This window comes from Leguminivora glycinivorella, chromosome 16 (assembly GCF_023078275.1).
Source record: "Leguminivora glycinivorella isolate SPB_JAAS2020 chromosome 16, LegGlyc_1.1, whole genome shotgun sequence".
In the NCBI taxonomy this organism is placed as follows: Eukaryota; Metazoa; Arthropoda; class Insecta; order Lepidoptera; family Tortricidae; genus Leguminivora; species Leguminivora glycinivorella.
In genome coordinates, this window is record NC_062986.1 from 6,989,465 (window position 1) to 7,003,722 (window position 14,258).

The 14,258-nt window shown below is 36.0% G+C and overlaps 1 protein-coding gene across 1 annotated transcript in view; it reads right to left on the minus strand.

The window, feature by feature from the left end:
* Positions 1–8,611: 8,611 nt before the first annotated feature.
* The window catches only part of LOC125235034, a 48,138-nt gene continuing 42,491 nt past the window's right edge, over positions 8,612–14,258 (minus strand). Inside the window, exons 4-5 of the mRNA XM_048141498.1 lie at positions 13,196–13,352; positions 8,612–10,744 (exon numbers count right to left, since the gene is read on the minus strand). Of these exons, the coding sequence (XP_047997455.1) occupies positions 10,636–10,744; positions 13,196–13,352 (266 nt within the window). The 3' untranslated portion in view covers positions 8,612–10,635. The remainder of the gene's footprint in view (positions 10,745–13,195; positions 13,353–14,258) is intronic.

Here is a 14,258-nt window from a genome sequence, read left to right on the forward strand (position 1 = left end):
AATATTGGACCAACTACGCTGAAACCGATTTCAGTATCGGTCCCATAATAAACGTTATTCATTATGACCTTTAAATTCATTAATTTCACTATGCCGTAGTCATACAAATTCTGGTCAGTCTTTAAATCGAAATAATAATTGCTTCCAAGTATCTAACTAAACAAAACTAGCCAGGGAATGCTGCCAGCATCTTTAGCACAATGCCGCGCGGGCCCTATTTAGATATATTTTAGTTTAGATTCGTTTTTAATTTAATTTTAAGTTGTTTTATTATTTTTGAAAGTTAGCTTGTAATTTATTTGTCATTTAAGTTTTATTACCTTAATAAAGTTTACTAGAGAAAACTGAGGATGGTAGGTTTTTTTCTACTTATTGACAATAACCTGAAACTTTAACTATTCCCTCAAGAAGTACTAGGAAGACCAATTCTAATATTAAGTATATTTGAATTTTCTGTTTCCCGTAAAATCAAATCATGATGTCTACTGTAACATTTAACAAAAGCCGAGCATGTAGACTGAAAATAGTGTGAAATCCCGTTATTAAACCACTTACATTGTTTTATATAAATGCAGGAGGCAAAATTTACACTGAAAATGATAAGATCTAACTTAGTACCGTAAAATCAGGTAACCATAGTCCATACTTTAAGCACCTGTTACTTTGTATATACATTATAACGCATTTATAAATAATTTATAAAGTGTCTAGGTACACACTATATAATTATTTACCGTTCGTAAGCATATCGCAGCTAGCTCTATCTATCGCTCTTCTGCATTCTGTAATGGCGTGAGCGTGACAGAACCAGGTGCCGTAGCCGAATGGAACGAAAACGAAACGCCGCGAAAGGTAGTCGGGCTTTGTCGCGCCAATACGCAAGAGCGACAGACATAAATATCTACGAGCGTTTCGTTTCGTGAGCGTTCGAATGAAGACGCACCACCGTTCGTGAGCGTTTGTGCCATTCGGTTACGCACACAGAACCAGAATGCGTCAACGATAGTCACTATGTAGGCTAGTACCTATCTCTAAATGGAGATACTCTTTGGCCCTTCACGACGTAATTTATTTATTTAATTAAAAAGTAACACAGCATTCTAGTTTACACTAAGGCCCTGTGAAACTACAAAATACAAAACAAGACACAAACGATAAATAATACAAATTAAACATTAGATTAGGGCGACGTTGTAACAGCGTGGCTCCGCACAGTGGATCGAAATGAATAAAAAATGGACACACACAAATAATTAATTGAAATACGGTTGTACTCACGTTATTATATCGCTATTGCTGCGACATGTTGCATTGCGGAGTCTAGCCGTCGCGTGAACTCCTATACGCCTGAAGAGGGGCCTCCGAATTGGCCCGAAACATGTCGCAGCAATAGCGATATAATAACGTGAGTACAACCGTATTTCAATTAATTATTTGAATATGTCTCACGGAAGTTTAACGTGTATAGGTATCTTATTGTAAGAAAACCGTAACCGATCCCGCTTTCAAACCTTTACAATGTCATTGTCCTACTTTAGAACAGTAGAAAATAGTAAAAACCTTATCTGAGTAGGTGCCCGTTTTTTTTGTAGTCCAATCAAAAGTCAGTAAATACAACATTTTTCTTAGTGCTTTATTTTTTTATTTATATTAAAAAAACGGTGTATTCATGACAATTTAGTATAAAAACAAAATATATATGACATTTTATTAAGGATAAATACAATTTTTTACAAGAAAATTGCATTGAAATAGAAACAATTATTGCGGTGTTTTTATTGATAGTAAACAAATAGCTAAAATATACTTGAAATCAACAATAACGATATAATTAAATAAAAAAAAATGCATTTTAAAAATCTTTATTATTCACCACCTTCTTCTGTATTTCAAAACATGGAGATTAGTAAGCACATTCACAATATACTCATAATCATAAATAATGATGTGTCGTTGAAATATCAACGTTCAAATCGTTTCACTAATTTATAACTTAGATATTCTAACATTTCACCCTGTCACCCTAAACCTGTCACTGCAATGTCACAGTTTCGTTTTCTTTCAACCCCTTATTTGCCAAGAGTGGCACTGAAGCTTTAGTAGTTTCATGTGTTCTGCCTACCCCTTTATGGGATACAGGCGTGATTGTATGTATGATTGTATGTATGTATTCTAACATTTACAATAATATGTAACTAAGTAATGGGTACATTAGCAACCTCGCTATAATGCAAGTTAAGCATTTATACTAATTGCTCAGATCATATTCATTATCGTTAGTTACTTATCTACCATAAAGGGTTAATCCCAGAGTAAGTGTTTAAGTGGGGATATACCCAGTGTCCACAAGCTATTGATTCACGGGGCTGACATAATTGAACATTTTGGTATGCTGCCCATCGGAAAGATGTCAGAAGAAGCATCAGAAGCACGAAATAAAGATTTTCGCAATGTGAGGGAGCATCATTCTAGAAAATGTAGCCGAACAAAAACAAACGAAGACATATTGCACAATTTTTTGGTGTCATCTGATCCAAGATTGTATTTTTTGAGGCCACCGCTAAGTAAAGCGACTAAAAAGACCCTCTCTTCTAAAGCTTTGAAATTATTAATAATAGAAAACATAAGCACTGATGACACTGAAAATATAGAAATGTTTGAAAGTGTAGAAGAAGGTGGTGAATAAAATAGATCTATACAATGTATTTTTTTTATAACTTATATTGTTATTGTTGATTTCAAGTAAATTTTAACTTTTTGTTACTATCATAGTTACTAAAAACATCGCAATAAATGTTTCGATTTCAATGTAATTTTTAACCATTTCCTTGTAAAAACTTGTATTTATCTGTATTAAAAATGTCATATATATTTTATTTTTATACTAAATTGTCATGAATATACCGTTTTTTTTATGAATATAAAAAAATAAAGCACTAAGAAAAATGTTGTATTTACTGACTTTTGATTGGACTACAAAAAAATTACGGGCGCCTACTCAGATAAGGTTTTTACTATTTTCTACTGTTCTAAAGTAGGACAATGACACTGTAAAGGTTTGAAAGCGAGATCGGTTACGGTTTTCTTACAATAAGATACCTATTTTTCAGTTTCATACAAAAAACACATTTTATTTTTTTCTGCTTAAAATAAGCCTCATTTTGAAAAATTTTATATAACATTTTATATTTCTCATATCATTTTAAACCGAAGAGCATTTTTTAAAATAGGATTTTTGGAAAAAAATGCGAATGTCCATTTTTTATTCATTTCGATCCACTGTGCTCCGGTGCGCCGTCTGACTCTAATCATAAATTAAATATAACAAGATCATACCATCCTATACATTAAAATGCGACCGCCTAAGACCGCGCTTACACTCCACCACACATAGATGGCGCCACAAAAAAAATGTCTTGTAGCTTTCGATTATACTTGTAGATGGCGTTAAGTGTCACTTTTGACATAGATTTACGGCTCGGAATTGACACTTAATGCCAATCTACAAATAATCGGTGGCAAAAAGGCATTTTTTTGTGGCGCCATCTATGTGTGGTGGAGTGTAAGCGCGTTCGTAGGCGGTCGCATTTTAATGTATGGGATGGTATGATCTTGTTATATTTAATTTATGCTCTAATATATTATGATATTTCACATTCTTCTCTCTGACTACTTATAACCCTAGGCAATTTACTGCTCTTTATCCTTATTGTGTGGAAGCTCAATTTTGCTATTTTTGTTAAAGAATACCCGGCTTGCGTACGGTTTATTTTTACCCGGTTATGACGCTAGCGGGCGAATTTTATTTCTAAAATAAGAGCAACGTTTTTAATTACGGATGAACGTCCACTGAGGTTGTCCGGGGTTTTTATAAAGTAAATAATAACAGTATCTTATGCAATTGGCGTTTAAGTGCGGTCAAAAAAAGACGAGTGGCGTGAGTACGAGCGTGAGACGCCACGAGTATACGTACTTTTTTTACGACCATGCACTTACTTTTTAATAGTTTTCTAGAAAAACTTTCGTGAAATTCGCAGTGGTTCCTGTATTTTGACTTGTCGGCCTCCCCTCTGTTCCTACACTTTTTAGTTAATTAAATATACAAGTGTTATTAACTAGATTTATCAAAAAAAAAATTGTCCATTAAGAACAACTCAGAAACTTAATCAATCGGAACGAAACTTGAGAATCTGAATAACAATGAAATTAATCTATGTCGGACCATTTAGCTTTTTTGGTTAATTGTTACCAATCTTAAGTATCACACCTTTTTTTGCGCCACAATGAAAAAGGCCGTTTTTGGAAATTTTTGATTGGCTCTAGAGTCTTTAAAAAGCAGAATATCAAAAAAATCAAAACGGTCCAACACAGATAAAAATAATAACAATCTGTGTTGAAAAAATAATTGCTCTATCTTCAAAAACCAGGGAGGAAATAGTCGAGAGCGTTTGTATGGAAAATTGACCCCTACCGTATCGTCTTAAAGGCTTCCTAACAATACTTTAAGAGCTATATCGTATGTGGGGGTGCGCGGGACGCCGGCCGGGAGCTGGCATCTTTTTTGTAGGATTTTAAAGATCTATGCACGATACTGTAAATGACGAATAACACTGCGGGAGTAGAAAAATAAATATTAGGTGATTGATACCTTACACGGATCAACCTAGCCCAATACGATTATTGGAGCTAGGTTTCATTCGATTTTTCTAGTGTGTTTTTATGTCTACAGTTTAGCTTGTCCCTAATTCTAAAACATATCTATCTCGTAATACATATTTATGATATTTACGACACATGTTGAAAAAAAAAATGTTAAAAAATAAATAATATTCAAACATAGATTCTTTCAACATTTAAGCAAAGAGTGACAATTGTAATTGTAAATGTAGTATTTTTGAATCAATTTTTATTAGGTAAACATAATAATATTGATTATTTTAAATAATAAGTCGTTCTTCATATATCGCTCCTTGAAAAACATAGTGACACTATCCAAAAACAATAGGTTTTTAGTTAACAACGCCATCTAGGTCGCGCGTTCATAACGAACGCAATGCAAAGACACCTATCAATTTAGCTTGCTTAGAGGCGACAGGGGGCGCTAATGTCACTATGGCGAATAGTGGGAATAGACGCGTGGGGGACGGGAACAATGTCATGTTTGCATTAATGACCTGGACGCCGATCAAAATGTAGTGAACTCTAAGACGAAAGTTGTCATTTTGTGTTTAGTGACGGTGTTCCACGAGATTGAATGGTAAGTATGACAATTTTCTTATGGAACATTGTATCAATCCTTAAAGTGTCACTTTGAACTTGTAATAACTATTCAATATTGAGTTTCATTTTAAAGTAACAGTGTCATTTTTGCTATAATGACACTAGTACTTTAACAATTATAAACGTTTTGAGATAGGTATAGTGACACTGTGCACGTAATGACGGTTTGGCTTTAAACTATTAGGCTTAATCCAGGTTAAAAATAAAGTTGTACTGTACTTTTACTTAAAATGACGTTATAGTCTTAACTCGCTAAAAAGAATTTGCATGAATGAATCGTCATTATCTGTTTAGTGTCATTGTAGATTGTATAAATTACCATAATTACGCTTGCAAAGAAATGGAATACTGCTGTTATGAGTTTAAAGCCACTTTAACTGGTAATGGTAGCTTTAAACGCGTTGACTGATTATTGTCACTTTAAGTTTTATGTCATGCTTTGCGGTAATTAAAATTACAAAACAGTTAATGATTAATTACCTTCTAGACATATTACGTTTAATACCATTGTTCTATTTAAGTTTAGCACATAAACCTACACAATTTTGATAAAATCCTATGAAAAAGACATTTTACTCTATTTTTTGTAAAATACCTACAAACAGCGCTAATAAAAATGAAGGTTATTTTTTGTATATAATCATTTTTTACGAAGTAATTGCTATTTTTGTGATCTACAAGACACAATTATTAATTTAAGATACAATATAAAAACTATGATTGCTAGTGGATAAATTTCTTGTGCATTAATATAATTAAATTATTAGCCATAAATAAGTATATTTGTTTGTTACAGTAAAAAATGGCTCAACGATATTCAAGGCTCAAAAATTCAAAGCAATCATCAATAGTATAAACACACCAGCATCTACAGATCACCTATTTGCTACATCGCCACGAGCATGCACATTTCAAGCGGCCGACTAAACTTCGCATAAGTTTAGGGTATACCACGTCGTCAAAAAAAAATCGCACCTCGCGCAAAATCGTTTCAAGCAAAAATATCTCTAATCTTATTGACTGTAATCTATCAATATTTGTATCATTTCAAAGTACAATTAAAGCCCTTTAAGAGAAAATGTGTATAACTTTCTTAAAAACAATAATCGCCAATCTGCCGTGGTTTAAAAAAAAGGTATTGATGCGATTTTAATGGGACTCTAAGTGTGCTACCCCAGACGGTTTTAAAAGGAGCTGTAAAGGTGTCATGTGGATCTTTTGCACTCCAAAGGTCACCGAGGACGAACGCCTGCAGAAAAAAAAGCCTTGAAGGCAATAGGGGTAAAACACCAGAAAAAGCAGCTCAAGTGGTGGTACTGCTCCTAAACGGACTACGGCAGTAGCAAGTTGCTGAACGCCTAAGCATAATCCGTTTCCGGGTGCGACGAGTCTTGTTGGGGTTTCTGGAGACCAGTAGCTACATCAGGAGGCCTGGATCTGAGAGAAGACGCTGCACCACCGCTAGAGACGACCGGTACATTGTATCGGCCTCTTTGCGGAACCGCTTTCTTATCGCTCCTGAGCTGATACTGCTTAGAACAGCTCGAAGAACTGTAGTGAGTGTCTCTATGATCAGAAGAAGATTGATGGAGAAGAAAATGTTACCCCGAAGAGCTGACAGGGGCTACCAATTGAAGCCAGAGCCAATACCCCAATCGAATTGCCATAAGGCTTAAGGATTGGACGTTTTTTTTTTTAAATTTTAAATGGGCTTACTCTTGATCACAGACTAGCCAAAGGCAAAGACGTGGCCTACGATGGAGTGAGCTCGCCCAGAAGATGCCTGTTCACTCTTGATTTGAAGGTTGCCGGGTTATATGAGCTCGGAAATATAGCCGCCGGCAAGGAATTCCACTCCTTGGCAGTGCGCATAAGAAAAGAAGAAGCAAAGCGCTTCGTGCGGATTCGTGGAATATCCACCAAGTAAGGATGGAGACCGGCCGTGCGTCTAAGAGTCCGATGGTAGAATGGGGACGGTGGAATAAGCTCGTTGCAGCAATAGAGGAAAGTTCTGTTCCCCAACGAGACGAAGGAGATCATTTATACCAACTATAGACGCAAAAGGGTGTACAGGAGTCAAGGAGAGCAGTTAATTTACACCAGTCTTCACCGAAGAAACAGTCAGTTACGTGCATGTTCTGGGGCAGCATTTCCATCGACGGCAAAACGGATCTCGTCTGTGTTTTCCGCACTGGCTGTGGTCGGTTTGAGGGGTCCTTAACTGCAGGCAGTTACATTATGGAGATCTTAGAAGAACGTATGGTCTCGTACGCTGAGTTTTTTGGACCTGATTTCCAATTCATGCACGTCTACGCCCGTTGCCATACTGCCTTGATAGTGCGGGACTCCCTGCATAAGGTCGGAATGCACCGTAATGGAGTGGCAGCAACGAGCCCCGACCTGAACCCCATCGAACATCTCTGGGATGAGTTAAAACGGCTTGTTTGGTCACGGGATCCTGCTCCAGCCACCCTCAACGAGCTGGAAGCCGTAGTTATTGAGGAAAGGGAAAATATTCCTCAAAAACTGATCGTAACACTGATCAGCCCCACTAGCACAACTTGTCTTGTCGCGCGCGAGTCCATACTTGAAGTCTTGATTGATGTATGGACTCGCGCGCACAAGGCAAGTTGTGCTAAAAGGTCTGGTCCATAACTGATCGCATGGAAGCTACACGATGGGCCAGAGGGACGAACACTGGGTTTTAAGGTTAGTTTTAAGTCATTTTTTTTTAATTTTAACCTGAATGCACTTTGGTTACTTTTTCCTGACAATTTTAATTTTTTGTATAAAATGTCATGAATTTTATAGATACTAATATTTTTTTAGTTATATTTTATTGTTTCAGAGGGCAAGCCAGGAGTGTTTACACTAGTTTTTAAGGGCAGTAATGCTAAATAGATACAGGGTTTGAGACCGAATGTCATTTAATTCAATAAATTTTAATGTATATACATAAAAGGTGGTTTGATTGCTAATTATTCATTGAAATAAAAGGTAAACTTCATAAAAAATGGCTATAGTGTCATTTTTCCACAAAGTAAAACGAAGATATAAAATTGTCATCTGTCCCTAAACAAAAATAAATGGAAAAGTGTCACTACCATTTTGTTTAAACTTAATTATCTTAGAAACAAAATAAAAAAAATACAATTTACTATTATATCTATCAGGTTTAGTCACAAAACTAACAAGAACTGCCAAAAAAATTACAAGTTTGTTGTAAAAATGGCAATTTTTGACAATTCAATAATTTCAAAACTTTAAACCATTGTACCCAAAAAAGACGTTTTTCATTTAATGACACTGTGTTTTTCAAGGAGCGATATTATATTCTTTAATTTCACAGCATTACAGTCTTATTTATTATAAATTAAAAGTACTTACATTACTATCATACTAATCATTCCATAGTGGTAACTCTCAACAACACTTATCTGTATGTTGTAAAAACACTTACAATTTGCTTATTTTCATTAGAATCATCGTTTCTTCCTCTTGAAATCGATAAAATGTTGTTTTTATTCGACGAATGAAATTGATGTTATTTTATTAAGTACCTCTAGACCGAGAGATACAGATTTTTGGAACATGTCTTCAATTCATCATGGAGTCACCGAGTACTGGAGCCTCTACCTCTGACATTTTATATACCTATATATTATGGATAACCAAAATTATACAGGGTGTCCACTAAATAACCGACACTATATGTCTTTTGTTATCATCAACAATATTAAACAGGTTGAGCGGCGTTGGGTTGGATCATATGAAATAAATTGCCAATAAAAGTTCGACTTTCCAAAACCCGCATTTTATTGCAATTTAATGGTTCGAAAGTTGTGTGTTAATGGACACCATTTTGTATTAAATATGAACATTTATCAGCGCCTGCAGAGAAAATGTTATTCTAATGAAATTCTAAACATTCTTTGCTCAGCCAATAATGTCAGTCAGTCTACTAAATAAAAATCTTTAAGCTAGATCGTATCATTCACGATAATGCGCAAATGTTTACAAATTTAACTTTTACAGTAAACGGCGATAAAGAATGAACATTGGTCTTTGGAAAGAGACAATTAACGTCACATTAACCTAGAAAGAGACTACGCTAATTCATTATCACCGGGTAAGACGCTACAGGAGCGAAAATGCTAAAATGGAAAGGAGCCCCCCTTTCAATTTGGGAATTTCATTGAATATAGTGTATTATTAACGTATTAACTAGATTTATCTAAAAAACAATTGCCCATTCAGAACAACTCAGTTCCGCTCTCGACTGTTTTCTCCTTCAAAACTTAATCAATCGTAACGAAATTTGAGAATCTGAATAACAATGAAATTATCTGTGTCGAACCGTTTAGTTTTTTTGGCTAATTGTTACCAATTTTGAATACCACACCTTTTTTTGCGCCATAATCAATAAGGCCGTTTTTTAAAATTTTCGACGGGCTCTAACGGCGGGACGGGACGGGCTTTAAAAGAAGAATATCAAAAAAATCAAAACGGTTCGACACAGATAAAAATAATAATAATCTGTTTTGAAAAAATCATTGCTCTATCTTCAAAAACCAGGGAGAAAATAGTCAAGAGCAAGAGTGTGTTTGTATGGAGAATTGACCCCTCCTGTATCGTCTTAATGGCATGACAATATGAACTATGGCACGCGTACGTCAACCAATTGGAACCCAAGGCCACTGCAACTATGTCATAGTGACGTTATACATCAGATTGTAAGAAATCTCTTACTGCTTGTAATTTTGACATGGTTGTAGAGTGGCCTAGGGTAATTGGTTGACTATACTTGTGAATGACACGATTTATGGACAGTCGCCATCAAATGTGTCGGAGCTGCCAAGGCTCTCTCACAAATATGGTACGTAACCGAATGCACAAACGCTTACGATAATACTATCTCTTTTGTAGCTATCTCTATCGCTCTTGGATTGCTTATAACTTATAAAACCTTCTTTGAAACTTAGGTATGTAAAATATTAAAGGTCTTTGCCCACTAGACCGTACAATACCACGACCGTGCTAAGAGCGTATCCGTCCAAGAAATATTCTTTGTATGAAAACGTATAAGACCTTGCCCATTAGCCCGTTTCGTCACCGACCGTCCCGTCGCGTGCCATGCACGGCCCGGCAACTATTGTCGGCGAGAATATTTTTGACGGTGCGGAGTGTGCGGACACGCGCCGTGCATGGCACGCGACGGCGACGGAACGGGCTAGTTGGCCAGGTCTCATACCTTTTCATACAAAGAATATGTTTTTGTCTGATACACTCCTAGTACGGTCATGGTATGGTACGGCGTAGTGGGCAAAGACCTTAAATATGATTTATAGATAGAAATTAAATTCTAGAAACTTCAAGAGTAGGGTTGTCCCTTGCAAATTGTTCTTTGATTACTGGGTTGATGACCCTATTCCGCTGTCTCCGCTTTACCAATATGTAGATAATCCTGAAAAAAAAATAGCACAGTTGTTTCAATGTAAATAATTATGTACCTGAGTAATTGCAATACTTTTATTGACGACTGATCTGGCCTAGCGCGTGACCCTGCTTGCTAAGCCGCGGTCCTGGGTTCGAATCCCGGTAAGGGCATTTATTTGTGCGATGAACACACATATTTGTTCCTGAGTCATGGATGTTTTTTATGTATATAAGTATGCATTTATCTATATAATTAAGTATATCTAGGTGACGCACCCATAGTATAAGCTTTGCTTAGTTTGGGGCTAGGTTGATCTGTGTAAGGTGTCCCCCAATTATTATTTATATTATTATTTAAAAATAAAATTAGTTTCTACACTAACAATAGTTCAGTGATTAACATGAAGTCATTTCAACTAATCGAAACCCCCTTGAGTAACAGGCGTCCATTGGTTACGGTGACCGCTTTCCATCAGGCAGACCATGTGATTTTTTGTCACCGACGTGGTATAACAATCAATAAATATTTATTTAAACTTTATTGCACAAATAAAACAAAAATGTACAAATGGCTGACTTAATGCCTAATAGCAAATGTTTTAGATTATTAACCAGAGTACCATATGTGTCCTCTGATCACATATGCCACGCTTATTCAGTGTACACATTTGTTATTCTAATTAATATTGTCTAAAAACCGGCCAAGAGCGTGTCGGGCCACGCTCAGTGTAGGGTTCCGTAGTTTTCCGTATTTCTCTCAAAAACTACTGAACCTATCAAGTTCAAAACAATTTTCCTAGAAAGTCTTTATAAAGTTCTACTTTTGTGATTTTTTTCATATTTTTTAAACATATGGTTCAAAAGTTAGAGGGGGGGGACACACTTTTTTTTCCTTTAGGAGCGATTATTTCCGAAAATATTAATATTATCAAAAAACGATTTCAGTAAACCCTTATTTATTTTTAAATACCTATCCAGCAATATATCACATGTTGGGGTTGGAATGAAAAAAAAAATCAGTCCCCACTTTACATGTAGGGGGGGTACCCTAACTAAACAGTTTTTTTCCACTTTTTATTTCATAACTTTGTCGGCGTGATTGATATACATATTGGTACCAAATTTCAGCTTTCTAGTGCTAACGGTTACTGAGATTATCCACGGACGGACGGACGGACGGACGGACAGACAGACATGGCGAAACTATAAGTGTTCCTAGTTGACTACGGAACCCTAAAAAATGCAAAACATTTCGATTAGGCGAAATTACCTGTCATTCTATTTGTGTCAGTGCCACAAGTGACAAAACCGCGCTACCATGATACCATTGCCATTGCAGATTTGAATTGCATCGTGTTGTCAGTATAATGAATAGACGACTGTGGTCACACATACAGGCTGTAATTTTTACAACCGACAATATTTAAGGACATGATCATATAGCTGATTCTGAACCGAAAACAATAAGTGTCCCTTAATTTTACTCAATTTTCTTCTAGATTTACGTACCTAAGGACACCGTGTGCTTGACATGACAGATAAACAAGCGTCCAAATTGGCAATTAAAATACCGGCCTATAGTGTCGTTAAAATATTGCCCGTATTCAAAATTACACTTTGTATTGATAAATAATCATGCACCATCCTTTGTAACCTAACCTATCCAAACTTAATGTTATAAATGGTAAAGTGTGTGTGTCTGTTTGTTTGTCCGCCTTTCGCGGCAAAACGGAGCGACGAATTGACGTGATTTTATAAGTGGAGGTAGTTTTTGAAGGGATGAAGAGTGACATAGGCTACTTTTTGTCTCTTTCTAACTCCCCGATTACGATTTTACATTTTCGTATTTAATGCGGGCGAAGCCGTGGACAAAAGCTAGCAGGACATAAAACTAGGCAGGATTTTTAAAAACAGGAAAACACTGCGAATTGTGACCATGAATGCAGCGACATTATGAGGCCATGGCCATCAAGAGGGAAAGAAAAAGAAGAAATCGTTGAATGACAGGTAAGGTTGTCGGATGTAGGACAAAATTGTGTCTTAAGTAAGTTAAAGTTATGAGTACAGACCAAGGACGATATGGACTGACAAAGCCCATACAAAACAGTGTACCCCTGAAATGTATGGGCCTTTTAGGAATAAAACAAGATGGCGCTGGTTCGAAGCTTGCAAATGGCAAAAATCATATTTTATTGTCCCCCAAATATTTTTGCGTGCTTTTATTTTTTATAAAAACAAATGACATGTTTGTCTATTTTAATATCACGATATCACATAAATACACATTTTGAAAAACATAAATTTGTAGGTATCACCAGTGTAATTATGATAGTATTTAATAGGTGGCGCTAAAAAAATTGAGGTCCGGTTCTTAGTATGAAGATGGTCAATCCTATATAAATCATCCTTGGTGTAGACCATTTTTTATGGCTAGTCCTAGTGCCTAGTGGTGTGGGACTAAACAAACGATGGTACTTACACAAATAGTCCAAGAGCCACGACTGTTAGCGACGCATCAAAAAGGTAAAATGCTCCAGGAAAAGTGTCCATAGAATTGACGTAGATGAGACTGGAGGTAGGCATGTATATGGATGGCGCGATGGCTTCCGTCACTCCTATGAGCGAGCTGAGTTTTGCTGTGAAAAAAAAAAAACAAATTACACACATATAATTCTGTGAAAAAAAAAGTATTTTATACAATCGTGATATAATAGAAAGATTTTCAGTTGAGTACCATGTTTAGGCCACAAAGCTTGCTGAGTGGCCTAACAGTACGGTATGTTTCATTTAGTTTTCATTTTCATTAATAGCGTCGCGTCATTCACCCTTGTATCAACATCGAATTTCCTGACAACCAAGTGTTTGTCTGTCTCTGATTGGCCGATAAATCAAAACATAAAAAAATGTGTTTCAGATGCAGAATAATTTTCCAGGTATCGCAAATTAGTATAGAACTTGTATGAAGTTCTATTTTTGAGAACTGTAATGAAATATTATAATTGTAAGTGTCAAAGACTATCCAACACTGAAAAGTTAGCACTTATAGTTTAGTCTGTGGTGTCCTAATTGACCAATTAAAGTTGACGAGTAGAGTAAAAATATATATAAAAAATACATACATACATACATACATACATACATACATACATACATACATACATACATACATACATACAATCACGCCTGTATCCCATAAAGGGGTAGGCAGAACACATGAAACTACTAAAGCTTCAGTGCCACTCTTGGCAAATAAGGGGTTGAAAGAAAACGAAACTGTGACATTGCAGTGACAGGTTGCCAGCCTCTCGCCTACGCCACAATTTAACCCATATCCCATAGTCGCCTTCTACGACACCCACGGGAAGAAAGGGGGTGGTGAAATTCTTAATCCGTCACCACACAGGTAAAAAATAAAATAAATAATAAATATTGGGGACACTTTACAGAGATCAACTTAGCCCCAAACTAAGCAAAGCTTGTACTATGGGTGATAAGCGACGATAGACATACTTAAATAGATAAATACATACTTATATACATAG